This window comes from Scyliorhinus torazame, chromosome 11 (genome assembly GCF_047496885.1).
Source record: "Scyliorhinus torazame isolate Kashiwa2021f chromosome 11, sScyTor2.1, whole genome shotgun sequence".
NCBI lineage: Eukaryota > Metazoa > Chordata > Chondrichthyes > Carcharhiniformes > Scyliorhinidae > Scyliorhinus > Scyliorhinus torazame.
The window spans coordinates 68,470,365-68,487,549 of NC_092717.1; the positions used below are offsets into that span (position 1 = coordinate 68,470,365).

Genomic DNA, 17,185 nt, shown 5'->3' on the forward strand with positions numbered 1-17,185 from the left:
AGAAGAAAATCAAGGGAAATGCTTCTGGTGTTCTGCTGGCTGCAATCAAGTGGAAGTTCTACAAAATAACCCTCCCCTGATGGTGGATTGAAATATTGCACCCATAAAACAATATTTCACAACAAGATTCCGAAACCCCTGCACATGTGGTGTTCCAGGAAATGCTATTTAGAATTCGTACTGTGCAGAAGGAGGCCATTCGGCCCATCGAGTTTGCACCAATCCTCTGATCCAAACCCACTTCCCTGCCCTAAACCCTTAACCTTACCTGCACATCTTTGGACTGTGGGAAGAAACCGGAGCACTCGGAGGAAACCCACGCAGACACGGGGAGAATGTGCAAACTCCTCGCTATCACCCAAGGCCGGAATTGAACATGGGTTCCTGCTGTTGTGAGGCAGCTGTGCTAAATAAGCATTGTGCCGCTGTGCCGCACTGTCAGGATAGATTCCAGGTGGAAGTCACTCTGTTAGTTTTGTGTTTCAATTTACTTGGGGCTCTTAGGGGTTCAGGTATGGAACAAATTTTAAAGCTGGCAATGTGTCTGTGTGGAGTTTGTACGTTCTTCCCGTGTTTGCGTGGATCTCATCCCTACAACCCAAAGATGTACAGAGTAGGTGGATTGGCCACACTAAATTGCCCCTTAATTGGAAAAACAAATAATTGGGTACTATAAATTTATTTTTTAAAAGTTGGTCATTTGCATTTTTAAAGCAGAGTTAGATGGATTCTTGATTGACAAAGGAGCCAAGGGGTTAGACAGGAAAGTGGAGTTGAGATCATAATCAGATCTGTGAATATCTTATCAAATGGCAGAGCAGGCTCGAGGTGTCTACTCCTAATCCTTATGTATTGGCCCAAGTTTGCATTGAGCTGTGGAATTAATTTGAACAAGTTGGGAAGACATTGCATTTTGTGGTCTGTGATAAAAGCTGGAATTAGTGTTGGTATCTGATATTTGTGAATAAACTTGCTGTATTTTTATTCTCTTATTATGGGAGGAGGAACAAACTTTCGCTTTTATCACCAGCAAATTGACAGTGCTCAGCATGATGTGATGGGCTCCGCTCTCAGACATTTTTAATGCTGTGATCCCCAAGTGGCCTCAGATAAGCGGGAGGCAGCCCACTCAGTTATTTCCGCTTGTGGCTGAGGTGCACATTGTCGTGTTGGGTGTCCCGATACACAAATGATCCAACACGGTTGTAGATGGTACAACTCTGTTTTATTGTCTTAAACAATAACAACTAATAACTGCTGGCTGAGGTTCGTGCTTCACCAGCTAACCTGTGGACCCAGCCCTTTCACTATCTTGGTGAGGCACTCAGCACACGGTGTATGTCTGAGTGGCGTGCTGTGAGCTCTGTGCTCTGAGCTATCTCCTGGTAGAATGAGCAGGAACTGTGGTGTTCCCTGTTTTATAGGGCATGTGAACTGGTGATTGGCTGTGATGTTGTGTGTGTGTTGGTTGGTCCAACTACCTGTCTATCAATGTGTGTGTGATTGCACCATGATATGCTGATGTGGATATCATGACATCCCCCCTTTTCACAAGGATGTGTGCCTACATGCAAATAAATATAAGTGTGTACTGAGTGCATCTGAGTATGTGTATGCAATATTTACAACATGTACATGAGGCTAAACTATATGCAGAGGAAGGTGTCAGGTGCAACAGAGCAACGAGGTTGTACCAATAACAAAACAAGTGCGATCAGCAAACGACGAGAGAGAACTTCTGGAACGACAAGAAAGAAACACGTTAACAATACTGTAAAACAATTCAGTGAGTCCAATGTGCTGACAGGTTCAAAAGTCAAGTCTATCAGGTGGGCGACGAATTCGGGTTGACCGCCTCAAGGGTGGGTCAGGATCCGCCGGCTGAGGAATGAGCCTGGCCACGGGCGAGAGAGGAATAGGCAGAGTGGCAGGAAGCTCAACGAAATCGACATCAGGGACAACAGGAGGGCGTGGCGCCGGTGCATGATCTCGTAGCGAGCGCGGAACCAGACAAAGGGCCCGCCGATTACACCGGTGAATGGAGCCATCAGGCATGCGAACCAGGAACGAGCAGGGAATCACGCAGCGGAGAACCTTGGTGGTTGCCGACCAGCCACCCTCCGGTAGGTGTCTGCGGACGTCAGGGCAGGAAGATCAGTTGCCCGAGCGTCATATGCCACCTTCTGCTGAGCAAGCTGTTGTTGCATCCTTCGCAGTACTGGAGCATGGTCGGGTTCAGGAACATGAATGGAGGGCACAGTGGTCCTGAGGGTGCGACCCATCAACAGCTGGGCTGGCGAGAGGCCCGTGGAAGTGGGGCCGAGCGATAGGCCAGCAGGGCTAAACAGAAGTCAGATCCGGCATCAGCAGCCTTGCAGAGGAGCCGCTTCACGATGTAGACGCCCTTTTCCGCCTTGCCATTCGACTGGGGATGCAAGGGACTGGACGTCACGTGCGTGAAGTTGTATGAAGTGGCAAAGGAAGACCATTCTTGGCTCGTAAAACAAGGCCCGTTGTCAGACATGACGGTGAGCGGAATTCCATGACGAGCGAAGGTTTCTTTGCATGCCCGGACGACAGCTGATGATGTCGTCATGCAGACATATAACCTGCTGATAATTTGAAAAATAGTCAATCAGAGTGATGTAGCCCCTGCCGAGCGCATGATAGAGGTCCACGCCCACCTTCGCCCAGGGGGACGTGACCAACTCATGGGGCTGAAGTGTCTCAGGGGGTTGCGCCAACTGAAACCTTTGGCAGGTGGGGCAGTTGAGCACCATGTTGGCGATGTCGTCGCTGATGCCCGGCCAGTACACAGCTTCTCGGGCCCTCCGCCTGCACTTTTCAACTCCGAGATGGCCTTCATGCAGTTGTTCGAGGACAAGCCGGTGCATGCTGTGTGGGATCACAATCCGGTCCAACTTCAAGAGGACACCATCAATGACGGCCAAGTCGTCCTGGACATTGTAGAATTGTGGGCACTGCCCCTTGAGCCACCCTTCCGTCATGTGGCGCATTACACGCTGTAGAAGGGGGTCAGCCGCAGTCTCACGGCGAATGTGGGCTAGACGTGCGTCAGTGGCCGGCAGATTGGCCGATGTGAAGGCTACTTGTGCGTCGACCTGACAAACGAACTCCTCCGAGTCGGGCGGTGTATTCACCGCCCTGGACAGACCATCTGAGATGATGAGGTCCTTCCCCGTGGTGTAGACAAGTTGGAAGTCATACCTCCGGAGGGAGCTTGAGCAGAATGCGCTGGAGGCGAGGCGTCATATCGTTGAGGTCCTTCTGAATGATGCCGACCAGGGGGCGATGGTCGGTCTCCACAGTGAACTGCGGAAGACCATACACATAATCGTGGAATTTGTCTATGCCGGTCAACAAGCCTAGGCACTCCTTTTCAATCTGCGCATAGCGATGTTCTGTGGGGGTCATGGCGCGCGAGGCATAGGCGACCGGGGCCCATGATGCGGTGTCGTCCCGTTGGAGGAGTACCGCCCCAATGCCGGACTGGCTGGCGTCAGTTGAGATCTTTGTATCCCGAGTGGTATCGAAAAACGCCAGTACCGGGGCGGTGGTGAGCTTGACCTTGAGCTCCTCACATTCACTCTGGTGTGCGGGCAGCCACTGGAATTCCATTGTCTTTTTGACCAGGTGGCTAAGAGCAGTCGTGTGCGAAGCAAGGTTGGGAATGAACTTCCCCAGGAAGTTGGCCATCCTGAGAAAGCGCAGCACTGCCTTCTTGTCTGCCGGCTGCTGCATGGCTGCGATGGCTGCCACTTTGTCGGCATCCGGCCGCATCCCTGACCGGGAGATGTGGGCCCCATAAAACTTTAGCTCAGTCTAGCCAAAAGAGCACTTGGCTCGGTTGAGGCACAGGCCCTGATCTCGTCTCCGTGCAAAGACACGCTGGAGACGACTGATGTGCTCCTGTGGTGTGGTGGACCAGATGATAACGTCGTCTACATAGACACGTACCCCTTCGATGCCCTCCATCATCTGTTCCATGATGCGATGGAACACCTCGAAGGCCGAGATGATGCCAAACGGCATCCTATTGTAGCAGTATCTGCCAAATGGAGGTTTGAAAGTGCACAGCTTCCTGCTGGACTGATCCAGTTGAATCTGCCAAAAACCTTTTGAGACATCAAGCTCGGTGAATATTTTTGCCCGAGCCATTTCGCTCGTGATTTCTTCTCGTTTGGGTATGGGGTAGCGTTCCCTCATAATGTTGTTGTTCAGATCTTTTGGGTCGATGCAGATCCGGAGCTCGCCGGAGGGCTTCTTGACGCACACAATGGAGCTGACCCATTGCGTTGGCTCCGTGACCCGGGAAAGCACTCCTTGGTCCTGCAGGTCCTGCAGCTGCTGCTTGAGGCGGTCCTTGAGTGGTGCTGGGACTCTACTAGGTGCGTGAATGACCGGGGTGGCGTCCGGTTTGAGCTGTATTCTATACGTGTAGGGCAGTGTGCCCATGCCCTCGAAAACCTCCTGGTTGTGCGCGAGGAGTGAGTGGAGCTGCGCCCTAAAGTCTGCATCCGGAAAATCGGATGTGCCTTCTGGAGACAGTGTGTGTACCCGCTGAACGAGGTGGAGGATCTTGCACGCCTGTGCGCCTAACAGAGAGTCCTTCGAGGATCCAACTATTTCAAAAGACAATGTGGCTTTATGTGAGTTGTGTGTAACCTCGAGCTGGCAGGACCCCGTGGCCGGGATGACGTTTCCGTTATAGTCAACCAGCTGACAGTGGGATGGCAGAATCGGTGGTTTAACCTTCAAGGTCTGGAATGCTGACCATGCAAGGAGATTTGCGGAGTGTCCAAGCGAAATATGATCGGTGATCGGTTGACCGTAAGGGTGGCACACCACTCATCACCCGGATCAATGCTGTGCACTGGCAGCGGCTGGTGGTTCCGACTTGGGGACATCCGGTACTTGTTTATTACCGCAACGCGTAAGGGTTCCCGGTCATCGATATCACTGGTCTGCATGTTGTCCGGATATGACTCAGTGTATGGGGGCTGAATGGCCCGTACGTCCCTGCGAGGCTGGCGGAATTGTTGAGAGTGGGCAGGTTGTGCTGCTTGACAGCAGGCAGCGTAGTGGCCCATCCTGCCACAGCGGAGACATTGTCGCGCTTTGGCCGGACATTGCCGCTTTAAGTGGGCGGAGCCACAGTTGCCGCACATCGTGACGTAATGGCGTTTGTTGCGCCACCGCGCGTGCACAGTGCGGTCCTGCGTAGAGCGCGCCTGCGCATCCCGTCCCTCTGCGTCGACGTCCCCCCTTTTGGCGCGTACAAGCGCGGGAGGCCTCGGAAAGCGCGTGAAATGGCCGCCCTCGTCCGGGCCGTGGGCCGGGAGGAACTTGATTGACGGGACCCGCTCCGCCTTGTAGGACCCCTGCCATGCCGAGTCGGCCGCCTGGATTTGGGAGTACTGGCTGGTCGCGTTCTCATGGAGGACACAGGTCTCGATGGCAGTCACTAGGGTGAGGCGCTTTATTTTGAGGAGCTGCTGGCATAGGGTGTCCGAGGTGACCCCAAAAACTATCTGATCCCGAATCATGGAGTCGGAGGTGGCCTCATAGCCGCAAGACTGCACGAGGATACGGAGGTGTGTCAAATAAGATTGAAAAGGCTCATCCTTACCCTGCAGGCGCTGCTGGAAAAGGTACCCCTCGAAGCTCTCATTAACTTCCACGCTGAAGTGTTCATCGAACTTTAGAAGCACCGTCTTTTATTTTGTCTTGTCCTCGCCTTCCGTGAATGCCAGGGAGTTGTAGATGTGGATGGCATGTTGCCCCGCCGTGGAGAGGAGGAGGGCAATCTTCCTGGTGTCCAATGCATTCTCCCTGTCTGTATCTTCTCGGAAGAGCTGGAAGCGCTGTTTAAACAGCTTCCAGTTGATGCCAAGATTTCCAGCGATTCGGTGTGGCTGCGGCGGGCTGATGGTTTCCATGGAGCAGGATGGCGGATTTCTGAAAGGGTGCAGGTAGGTCTCACAGTCGCTGGCTAGCTTCCACTACTGGTATCATGTCGTGTTGGGTGTTCCGATACATAAATGATCCAACACGGTTGCAGATGGTACAACTCTGTTTTATTGTCTTAAACAATAACAACTAATAACTGCTGGCTGAGGTTCATGCTTCACCAGCTAACCTGTGGACCCAACCCTTTCACTATCTCGGTGAGGCACTCAGCACATGGTGTATGTCTGAGTGGCACGCTGTGAGCTCTGTGCTCTGCGCTGTGAGTTCTGTGCTCTGAGCTATCTCCTGGTAGAATGAGTGGGAACTGTGGTGTTCCCTGTTTTATAGTGCGTGTGCTCTCACTGGTGATTGGCTGCGATGTTGTTTGTGTGTTGGTTGGTCCAGCGACCTGTCCATCATTGTGTGTGTGTGATTGCACCATGATATGTTAATGTGGATATCATGACACACATGGCAGTCGTACTTGTCGTGCAGCTGCCAGTTTTGGGATCTCCACAGGCTGATACCGTGGAAATTTTACAGGGGCAGCCTCTGTCAAGGGGCCCTGCTGCATCCATGGTACTTCAGCGAGGGGAGCAGGCAATCCTGGATGATGATGGCCCCCCAACTACCCCAAGATGTGTGCTGCCCTCAAATTCCTTGGTGATGACCTCAGTCCTTAGCTTCAAATAGCTGGAGGGAGCTACCAGTTGGCATACCCTCTAACCATCTCTGTGCCGTATCAGCGCCACTGACCAGGCCATGCCACAGAATGTAGCATGCATCTTGTTAGTGTCAGTGCGCTGCTTCTGATCCACTCTGAGCGCTGCTGCATGTGGCTTTGCATGAGAATGGCCACTTTCTCAATGGAGGTCGTTGTACATATTGGTACTAACGACATAGGCAGGAAGGGGCATGAGGTCCTGCAGCAGGAGTTCAGGGAGCTAGGCAGAAAGTTAAAAGACAGGACCTCGAGGGTTGTAATCTCGGGATTACTCCCTGTGCCACGTGCCAGTGAGGCTAGAAATAGGAAGATAGAGCAGATAAACACGTGGCTAAACAGCTGGTGTAGGAGGGAGGGTTTCCATTATCTGGACCACTGGGAGCTCTTCCGGGGCAGGTGTGACCTGTATAAGAAGGACGGGTTGCATCTAAACCGGAGAGGCATAAATATCCTGGCCGCGAGGTTTGCTAGTGTCACACGGGAGGGTTTAAACTAGTATGGCAGGGGGGTGGGCACGGGAGCAATAGGTCAGAAGGTGAGAGCATTGAGGGAGAACTAGGGAATAGGGACAGTGTGGCTCTGAGGCAGAGCAGACGGGGAGAAGTTGCTGAACACAGCGGGTCTGGTGGCCTGAAGTGCATATGTTTTAATGCAAGGAGCATTACGGGTAAGGCAGATGAACTTAGAGCTTGGATTACTACTTGGAACTATGATGTTGTTGCCATTACAGAGAGCTGGTTGAGGGAAGGGCAGGATTGGCAGCTAAACATTCCAGGATTTAGATGTTTCAGGCGGGATAGAGGGGGATGTAAAAGGGGAGGTGGAGTTGCGCTACTTGTTCGGGAGAATATCACAGCTACACTGCGAGAGGACACCTCAGAGGGCAGTGAGGCTATATGGGTAGAGATCAGGAATAAGAAGGGTGCAGTCACAATGTTGGGGGTATACTACAGGCCTCCCAACAGCCAGCGGGAGATAGAGGAGCAGATAGGTAGACAGATTTTGGAAAAGAGTAAAAACAACAGGGTTGTGGTGATGGGAGACTTCAACTTCCCCAATATTGACTGGGACTCACTTAGTGCCAGGGGCTTAGACGGGGCGGAGTTTGTAAGGAGCATCCAGGAGGGCTTCTTAAAACAATATGTAAACAGTCCAACTAGGGAAGGGGCGGTACTGGACCTGGTATTGGGGAATGAGCCCGGCCAGGTGGTAGATGTTTCAGTAGGGGAGCATTTCGGTAACAGTGACCACAATTCAGTAAGTTTTAAAGTACTGGTGGACAAGGATAAGAGTGGTCCGAGGATGAATGTGCTAAATTGGGGGAAGGCTAACTATAACAATATTAGGCGGAACTGAAGAACATAGATTGGGGGCGGATGTTTGAGGGCAAATCAACATCTGACATGTGGGAGGCTTTCAAGTGTCAGTTGAAAGGAATACAGGACCGGCATGTTCCTGTGAGGAAGAAAGATAAATACGGCAATTTTCGGGAACCTTGGATGACGAGTGATATTGTAGGCCTCGTCAAAAAGAAAAAGGAGGCATTTGTCAGGGCTAAAAGGCTGGGAACAGACGAAGCCTGTGTGGCATATAAGGAAAGTAGGAAGGAACTTAAGCAACGAGTCAGGAGGGCTAGAAGGGGTCACGAAAAGTCATTAGCAAATAGTGTCTCACTAACTTGCTAGAGTTTTTCGAGGAGGTCACTAAGATGATTGATGCAGGTAGGGCAGTAGATGTTGTCTATATGGACTTCAGTAAGGCCTTTGACAAGGTCCCTCATGGTAGACTAGTACAAAAGGTGAAGTCTCACGGGATCAGGGGCGAACTGGCAAGGTGGATACAGAACTGGCTAGGCCATAGAAGGCAGAGGGTAGCAATGGAGGGATGCTTTTCTAATTGGAGGGCTGTGACCAGTGGTGTTCCACAGGGATCAGTGCTGGGACCTTTGCTGTTTGTAGTATATATAAATGATTTGGAGGAAAATGTAACTGGTCTGATTAGTAAGTTTGCAGACGACACAAAGGTTGGTGGAATTGCAGATAGCGATGAGGACTGTCTGAGGATACAGCAGGATTTAGATTGTCTGGAGACTTGGGCGGAGAGATGGCAGATGGAGTTTAATCCGGACAAATGTGAGGTAATGCATTTTGGAAGGTCTAATGCAGGTAGGGAATATACAGTGAATGGTAGAACCCTCAAGAGTATTGAAAGTCAAAGAGATCTAGGAGTACAGGTCCACAGGTCATTGAAAGGGGCAACACAGGTGGAGAAGGTAGTCAAGAAGGCATACGGCATGCTGGCCTTCATTGGCCGGGGCATTGAGTATAAGAATTGGCAAGTCATGTTGCAGCTGTATAGAACCTTAGTTAGGCCACACTTGGAGTATAGTGTTCAATTCTGGTCGCCACACTACCAGAAGGATGTGGAGGCTTTAGAGAGGGTGCAAAAGAGATTTACCAGAATGTTGCCTGGTATGGAGGGCATAAGCTATGAGGAGCTGTTGAATAAACTCGGTTTGTTCTCACTGGAACGAAGGAGGTTGAGGGGCGACCTGATAGAGGTCTACAAAATTATGAGGGGCATAGACAGAGTGGATAGTCAGAGGCTTTTCCCCAGGGTAGAGGGGTCAATTACTAGGGGGCATAGGTTTAAGGTGAGAGGGGCAAGGTTTAGAGTAGATGTACGAGGCAAGTTTTTTACGCAGAGGGTAGTGGGTACCTGGAACTCGCTACCGGAGGAGGTAGTGGAAGCAGGGACGATAGGGACATTTAAGGGGCATCTTGACAAATATATGAATAGGATGGGAATAGAAGGATACGGACCCAGGAAGTGTAGAAGATTGTAGTTTAGTCGGGCAGTATGGTCGGCACGGGCTTGGAGGGCCGAAGGGCCTGTTCCTGTGCTGTACATTTCTTTGTTCTTTTTGTTTGAGCACATTTGTTAAAGCCCATCCTGGTGCAGGTGGGACTCATGGACATGGGAGCTTGCATATCTCAGTGCTGTCAGATCCTCAGCCATACTATGGTTCTGAACCTTGCTGAGGGGTCAGTGCCTTGGGCACACACCCCTCCCATATTGAGGAGCAGGTCTGCTGGATGCTGAATACCCAAACCCCCAGTGAGGGTTATTGTTGCACTCACCCTGCCAGACAGAATAAAGCCCATGGACCTTTTCCGACATTGGATCCAAACCCAATAACTCATCCTAACCCTTTTGGACACTAAAGGCAATTTATCATGGCCAATCCACCTAACCTGCACGTCTTTGGACTGTGGGAGGAAACCGGAGCACCCGGAGGAAACGCACGCAGACACGGGGAGAAGGTGCAGTCTCCGCACAGACAGTGACCCAAGCCGGGAATCGAATTTGGGAACCTGGCGCTGTGAAGCCACAGTGCTAACCACTATGCTACCGTGCTGCCCAGATGGGTGATGTTGACCCTTCATCAATTAGTCTATAACAAACAGACTGAAGGCAAGGAAAATTCCCAGTGGTGGATAACTTCAGAGCTAACTCTCCCCAATCTGTTCCATAACACCATATAGATTTTGAGCTCTATAAAAACCCAATAACTTGTATGTCATAGTGCCTTCACATCTATGGAAGGATTGAAAAGATGTCTCAGCAGACAAGGGAGAGGGCACCTTGCTTTCGAGATGCTGCACTGGAATCGCTCCCCGGCGCTGGTCCGCAGATTCTCCAGAGAGCGGAGAATCGGCGGCATTAGCGCCGGCGCGATTGGCACCCCTCCGGCGATTCTCCACTCGGGATGGGCCGAGCGGCCACGCAAAGAAAGCCGAGTCCCGCCGGCGCCGTTCGCACCTGCTCTTACCCGGCGGGACTTTGGCGTGGGTGCATCCGGGAGCGCCCTGCTTGGGGGGGGGAATGCGACCCCGGGGGGCACCTCCGCTGTGGCCTGGCCCGCGATTGGGGCCTACCGATCGGCAGGCCGGCCTCTCGGGCTGGGGGCCCCTTTTGTTCCACGCTGGCCCCTGTAGCCCTACGCCGTGTTGCGTTGGGGCCGGTGCGGAGAAAGGAGCCCCTGCTCATGCGCGGCAATCACGCCGGCCCATTGCGCATGCGCGCGTTGGCACCGGTTTCACTGCGCATGCGCCGACTCGTGGCGCCCATCTGCTGCCGGAGACCGGCAGCTGGAGCGCGTGAATCGCTCCAGTGCCGTGCTGGCCCCCTGTATGGGTCAGAATCGCTGCTCCTGAGGCCATGTTGACGCCGTCGAGAAACGCGACGGCGTTGACAACGGCGTCAACACTTAGCCTCAGGATCAGAGAATCCCGCCCTATAATATATTCCCGCAGTCTGTGACAATGCTACCCTGTACGGTGCTGCAGTGTTACCAACAAAAGATCCGTGGGAGCGGGGGCAGATGTTTTAACCTTTGCCTCATTGATCGCTCGCACGTGGTTCCTGTTGGGGTGGATGTCAGCTTCTCCACCCTGTGCTTCGGTATGGCTGGGGGATCTAATACATTTCTTGTGTTTGGAGACGGTGAAATTTGCTCTGAGGTGGGCGAGTGAGGGGTTCCACAAGAGATGGTTTTTTTTTTTAAAAACAATTATTCTCCTTTTTCACATTTTCTCCCAAATTTACACCCAACAATAAACAATAATCAGTAACGAATGTAATGTCAATCCCCATATCAATAACAACGATCCCATCCTCCCACCAAACCCCAAACATCAGCCCGCATGTCAACACAAACAAATGACAAAGAGGAATCAGGAATCACCCATAGTCACCATTATCACATAGAGTCTCCCTTCCCCCAACCCTCCCAGCCCCCAACCCCCTCTAATGTTCGATGTGATCCAATTCTCAAAAGTGCATAATGAATAATGCCCATGAATTGGAGAAGACCTCCATCCTTCCCTTCAGTTCATATTTGACCTTTTTAAGCATCAAGAATTCCAGCAGGTCCCCCCGCCACGCCAGGGCACAGGGTGGAGAGGTTGATCTCCACCCTAACAGGATCCGCCTTCGGGCGATCAACGAGGTAAAGGCTACAACATCTCCCTCCGCGCCCGTTTCCAACCCTGGCTGGCCCGACACCCCGAATATGGCCTCCCGAGGGCCCAGGTCCAGTTTCACGTGCACCACTTTAGAGATTACCCTAAACACCTCCTTCCAGTAATCCTCCAGCTTTGGACAGGACCAAAACATATGAACGTGGTTTGCGGGCCACCCCCACAATGTTCACACACATCTTCTACCCCCTCAAAGAGCCAACTCATCCGCACCCTTGTAGGGTGCTCTCTATACACCACCTTCAGCTGTATCAGCCGCAACCTCATACACAAGGTATATGCGTTCACCCTCCGGAGCACCTCACACCAGAACCCCTCCTCCATTCCTCTCCCAACTCTTCCTCCCACTTTGCCTTGATCCCTTCTAGCGGCGCCTTCTCCTCCTCCAAAATAGCCCCGTAAACTGCCGATACTACCTCATTCTCCAGTCCCCCTGTCGTCAGCACCTCCTCCAGCAATGTGGAAGCCGGCTCTACTGTATCTCCTTTCTGGCAAAGTGTCGAACCTGCATGATCTAAATATTTCCCCTGCTCCAGCCCATACTTTGCTCCCAGCTCCTTCAATCCTGCAAAACAACCACCAAGAAACAAATCTTTTAGTGTCCTAATTCCTTTCTCCTCCCATCTCCGAAAATTTCCAACCCATTTCCCTGGCTCAAATCTGTGGTTCCCCGAATCGGCATTTCCCTTGTCCCTGCCCCCAAACCGAATTGCTGTCGAAATTGCCTCCAAATTCTCAACGAAGTTATTACTGAGATGGGGTTTGTTTTAATTGCATTTTGAGGAGCTGGTTGACGCCAACTGCTAGGGGCAAGGTGGGGGAGGGTTTGTTGGGGAAGGGTTAGGAGGTTTTATTTTGTAAATGTTATGGGCGGGATTCTCCACTCCCACGCCGAAGTGGCCGCGCCGTCGTGAACGGCGCGGAAGGACCCGGTCCCGACCGATTCAGGCCCTGACAATGGGCCAGGATCGGGGCCGCGTCATCTACACGCGCCAGGCCTTGTCGCCCGCGTAAAAGCGGCGCCGCATATTTGACATGGCCGGCGCCGCATAACGGGCATCATCCGCGCATGCGCGGGTTGGCCGGCGCCAACCCGCGCATGCGTGGTTGCTGTCCTCTCTAAGTCCGCCCCGCAAGATGATGGGGGGACAGATCTTGCGGGGCCGCGGAAGGAAGGAGGTCCTCCTTCAGAGAGGACGGCCCGACGATCGGTGGGCACCGATCGCGGGCCACCCCACATTCCAGGTAAAGCCCGGTGCAGGATCCCCCCATTCGACCCCCCACAGGCCGTCCCCCCAGCGTTCACGCACCGCCCACGACTGCAGCGACCAGGTGTGGACGGCGCCGGGGGGAACCCGCCGTTTTGGCCTGGCCGCTCGGCTCATCCGGGCCTCAGAATAGCGGGGGTGCCGGAGAATCGCCATTTTGGGTGTCTCCGGCGATTCTCCGGCCTGCGGCCCGCGAAACCCGACCAGGCCGTTCCCGCCGCTTGGGAGAATTGCGGGAGGGCGTCGGACCGGCGGCCCCGGAAATTTTGGCGGCCCTGGCGATTCTCCCAACCGGCGTGGGAGTGGAGAATCGCGCCCATGTGCTTTATATGTTTAATTGTTAAAATTTGAAAATTTACTAAAAATATATTTTTTTTAAGTATCCGTGGGGCTAGTTGCACCAGGGAATTACTCTTTGTTCATTACTTTGGAATAAAACAGTCTGTAAATAGATAAACCTGAGAAGAAGCCTTTTTGTACTGTACAATAAATGAAAACAAACAGCAATGTATATAATTTTGAAAATGCCAATAAAAAGATCTTTTAAAAAAATTTACCAAGAAAAATCACTGTGACATGAGAGCTAATGTTTTCCCCTTCATACAAGTTTTAATGTTAATTTACTGAATTGAGCTTGTATCTAGGGTCTCCTGGCCAAAGCGGTGCAGAGGATGACCACAGCCTGCCAGGTCCTAAAGGAGAAATTGGATCTGGAAGTGAAGACCTTTACAGCGAGAAAGGCACAAAGGTAAATTATTAACCTGAGAATTGGAAGAACAATATTGCGGGTGGATAGGGGAGGCCTAGATCTGTTTTTTATGAAAGCAGATTACTTTTCACATTTGTTGGGAACTGAGAATGTTTGAAATGAGTTGCCTTCTGCTAAATTCCAGATTATCAGGAACAAGACCTAAATTCCACGAGCTGCACACTCTGCTATCAGGAAGGGTTATCAATTTATATGGGTAGATGGATTGATAATGGTGGGCCAATATTGTTTGTGTGTGTTTTACCAGAAACTTCTCATGGCTCACTGGGTGTGGGATCTTAAGAAATAAATCCAACTTGTAAAAAAATGCATAGTTCTGAATCTGTTACAAAGAATGGAGACATTGCTTTGCTGTGATTGGCAATTGGACAGTAGCCATGATGAAAGTTTAATTCTCTCTGGTTAGAAGCAGAAATTTGGATTTGGGTTTATTGTCACGTGTACCGAGGTACAGTGAAAAGTATTGTTCGGTCTACAGTCCAGCCAGATCATTCCATACATGAAAAACATAGGGTATACATAAAAACACAGTATAAATACATAGACACATAGAAGGCATCTGGAGTGTAGCACTACTCAGTGGAGACAATACGTGGAGAGATCAGTTCAGTTCATAAGAGGGTCATTCAGGAGTCTAGGAGCAGCGGGGAAGAAACTGTTTTTGAACCTGTTTGTGCATGTTCTCAGTCTCCTGTACATCCTGCCCGATGGAAGAGGTTGGAAGAAAGAATAATCCGGGCGGGAGTGGTCTGTGGTTATGCTGCCCGCTTTCCCAAGGCAGTGGGAGGTGCACACAGTGCCAGAACATACTAAAATGATGGACAGAAGACCAGTTATCCATCCAATTTGTCCCATACAGTTGTGCTGACTTGTGCACCACAGTATCATCACCTTGTATCACAGTATCATAAAATATCACAAAATATCATCATAGTATATCACAATATATCACCACAATATAATCCACCCACATCACCATCCCAGAGCTACGTATTCTCTTGGGAGAGGTGAAGAAAACAGACTAAGCATCCATGCCAATTCGAGGACAAAAATGTGAAAAATTCCTCTAAGTGATTGAAGCGAATCCATGAGACCACATTAACCCTGATTTATATTACATGATACTAATTTCCCACTTGGTACACAAGTAATTTTGTTGGAGCTTAGCAGACCACTAAATAGGAAAGATAAAGCTTGCTCTCGCCCTTTATGTTAAAATATAATCAATCAATGACTCCACTATGTGGCGGAGGTTGAGACCATGGGCGACATTCTCCGACCCCCCGCCGGGTCGGAGAATCGGCGGGGGCTGGCGTGAATCCCGCCCCCGCCGGTTGCCGAAGTCTCCGGCACCGGATATTCGGCGGGGGCGGGAATCGCGCCACACTGGTTGGCGGGACCCCCCGCTCGATTCTCCGGCCCGGATGGGCTGAAGTCCCGCCGATAAATTGCCTGCGTAAATTAAATCACCTACCTTACCGGCGGGACAAGGCGGCGCGGGTGGGCTCCGGGGTCCGGGGGGGGCGCGGGGCGATCTGACCCCCGGGGGTGCCCCCACGGTGGCCTGGCCCGCGATCGGGGCCCACCGATCCGCGGGCGGGCCTGTGCCGTGGGGGCACTCTTTCACTTCCGCCTCCCCCACGGTCTCCACCATGGCGGAGGTGGAAGAGACTCCCTCCACTGCGCATGCGTGGGAAACTGTCAGCGGCCGCTGACGCTCCCGCGCATGCGCCGCCTGGAGATGTCATTTCCGCGCCAGCTGGCGGGGCAACAAAGGCCATTTCCGCCAGCTGGCGGGGCGGAACATCCTCCGGCGTCGGCCTGGCCCCTCAATGTTGGGGCTCGGTCCCCAAAGATGCGGAGCATTCCGCACCTTTGGAGCGGCGCGATGCCCGTCTGATTGGTGCCATTTTGGGCGCCAGTCGGCGGACATCGCGCCGTTTCCGGAGAATTCCGCCCCATATGTTCATGTGCTGTATTGTTCTTTGTCCTTTGTTCACACCATGGGCGGAATTCTCCACCCCCACGCCGAAGTGGCCGCACCGTCGTGAACGCCGTCGAGGTTCACGACGGCGCGGAACGGCCCCGGTCCCGACCGATTCAGGCCCTGACAATGGGCCAGTATCGGGGCCGCGTCATCTACCCGCGCCAGGCCTTGTCGCCCGCGTAAAAGCGGCGCCGCATAGATGACGCGGCCGGCGCCGCATAACAGACGTCATCCGCGCATGCGTGGTTGCCGTCCTCTCTAAGTTTGCAAGAAGATGGCGGACGGATCTTGCGGGGCGGCGGAAGGAAGGAGGTCCTCCTTCAGAGAGGACGGCCCGACGATCGGTGGGCACCGATCGCGGGCCACCCCACATTGCAGGTGAAGCCCGGTGCAGGATCCCCCCTCGTCCGCCCACAGGCCGCCCCCCCAGCGGTCACACACCGCCCACGACTGCAGCGACCAAGTGTGGACGGCGCCGGGGGGAACCCGGCGTTTTGGCCTGGCCGCTCGGCCCATCCGGGCCTCAGAATAGCGGGGGTGCCGGAGAATCGCCATTTTCAGTGTCTCTGGCGATTCTCCGGCCTGCGGCCCGCGAAATTTGACCGGGCCGTTCCCGCCGCATGGGAGAATCGCGGGAGGGCGTCGGACCGGCGGCCCCGGATATTTTGGCGGCCCTGGCGATTCTCCCAACTGGCGTGGGAGTGGAGAATCGTGCCCCATAACTTTTATTTACCTTCCAGAAGTTATTAGCACTGGCATGCTCAGTGAGCTACAGTTGTTGCTCCAGTATCTAAAAATAAATTACAGTACACAAGGTGGCCATTTGGTCCAGCACAACTTCAACTGTAATTTCTTTTTTTAAAAAAATATTTTATTGAAAAATTTTGGCCAACCATCACAGTACATTGTGTATCCTTTACACAGTAATATAACAATATAAATAACAATGGCCAGTTTTATAAACAAGAAATAAATAATATATAAACAAAAACAAAAAACAAAACTAAATGGCAACTGCCTTGTCCCAGATAAATATTCTCCAAAAATATGTTTTAACAGTCCAATATACAATTATCTATAACAACAACCTATACATATTATACTTATATATTAACATCCCTGAGAATCCCTCTGGTTCCTCCCCCCCCTGGGCTGCTGCTGCTGTCTTCTTCTTTTCCATTGCCTCTATCTTTCAAAAAAAAGAACAAAGAAATGTACAGCACAGGAACAGGCCCTTCGGCCCTCCAAGCCCGTGCCGACCATACTGCCCGACTAAACTACAATCTTCTACACTTCCTGGGTCCGTATCCTTCTATTCCCATCCTATTCATATATTTGTCAAGATGCCCCTTAAATGTCCCTATCGTCCCTGCTTCCACTACCTCCTCCGGTAGTGAGTTCCAGGCACCCACTACCCTCTGCGTA

General features: G+C 52.0%; 1 protein-coding gene across 1 annotated transcript in view; it reads left to right on the top strand.

Annotated features, from left to right (window-relative positions):
* LOC140385324 (collagen alpha-1(XV) chain-like) overlaps positions 1–17,185 on the top strand; it is a 531,657-nt gene that overhangs the window by 77,370 nt on the left and 437,102 nt on the right. Inside the window, 1 exon segment of the mRNA XM_072467384.1 lies at positions 13,649–13,752. Within this exon segment, the coding sequence (XP_072323485.1) occupies positions 13,649–13,752 (104 nt within the window).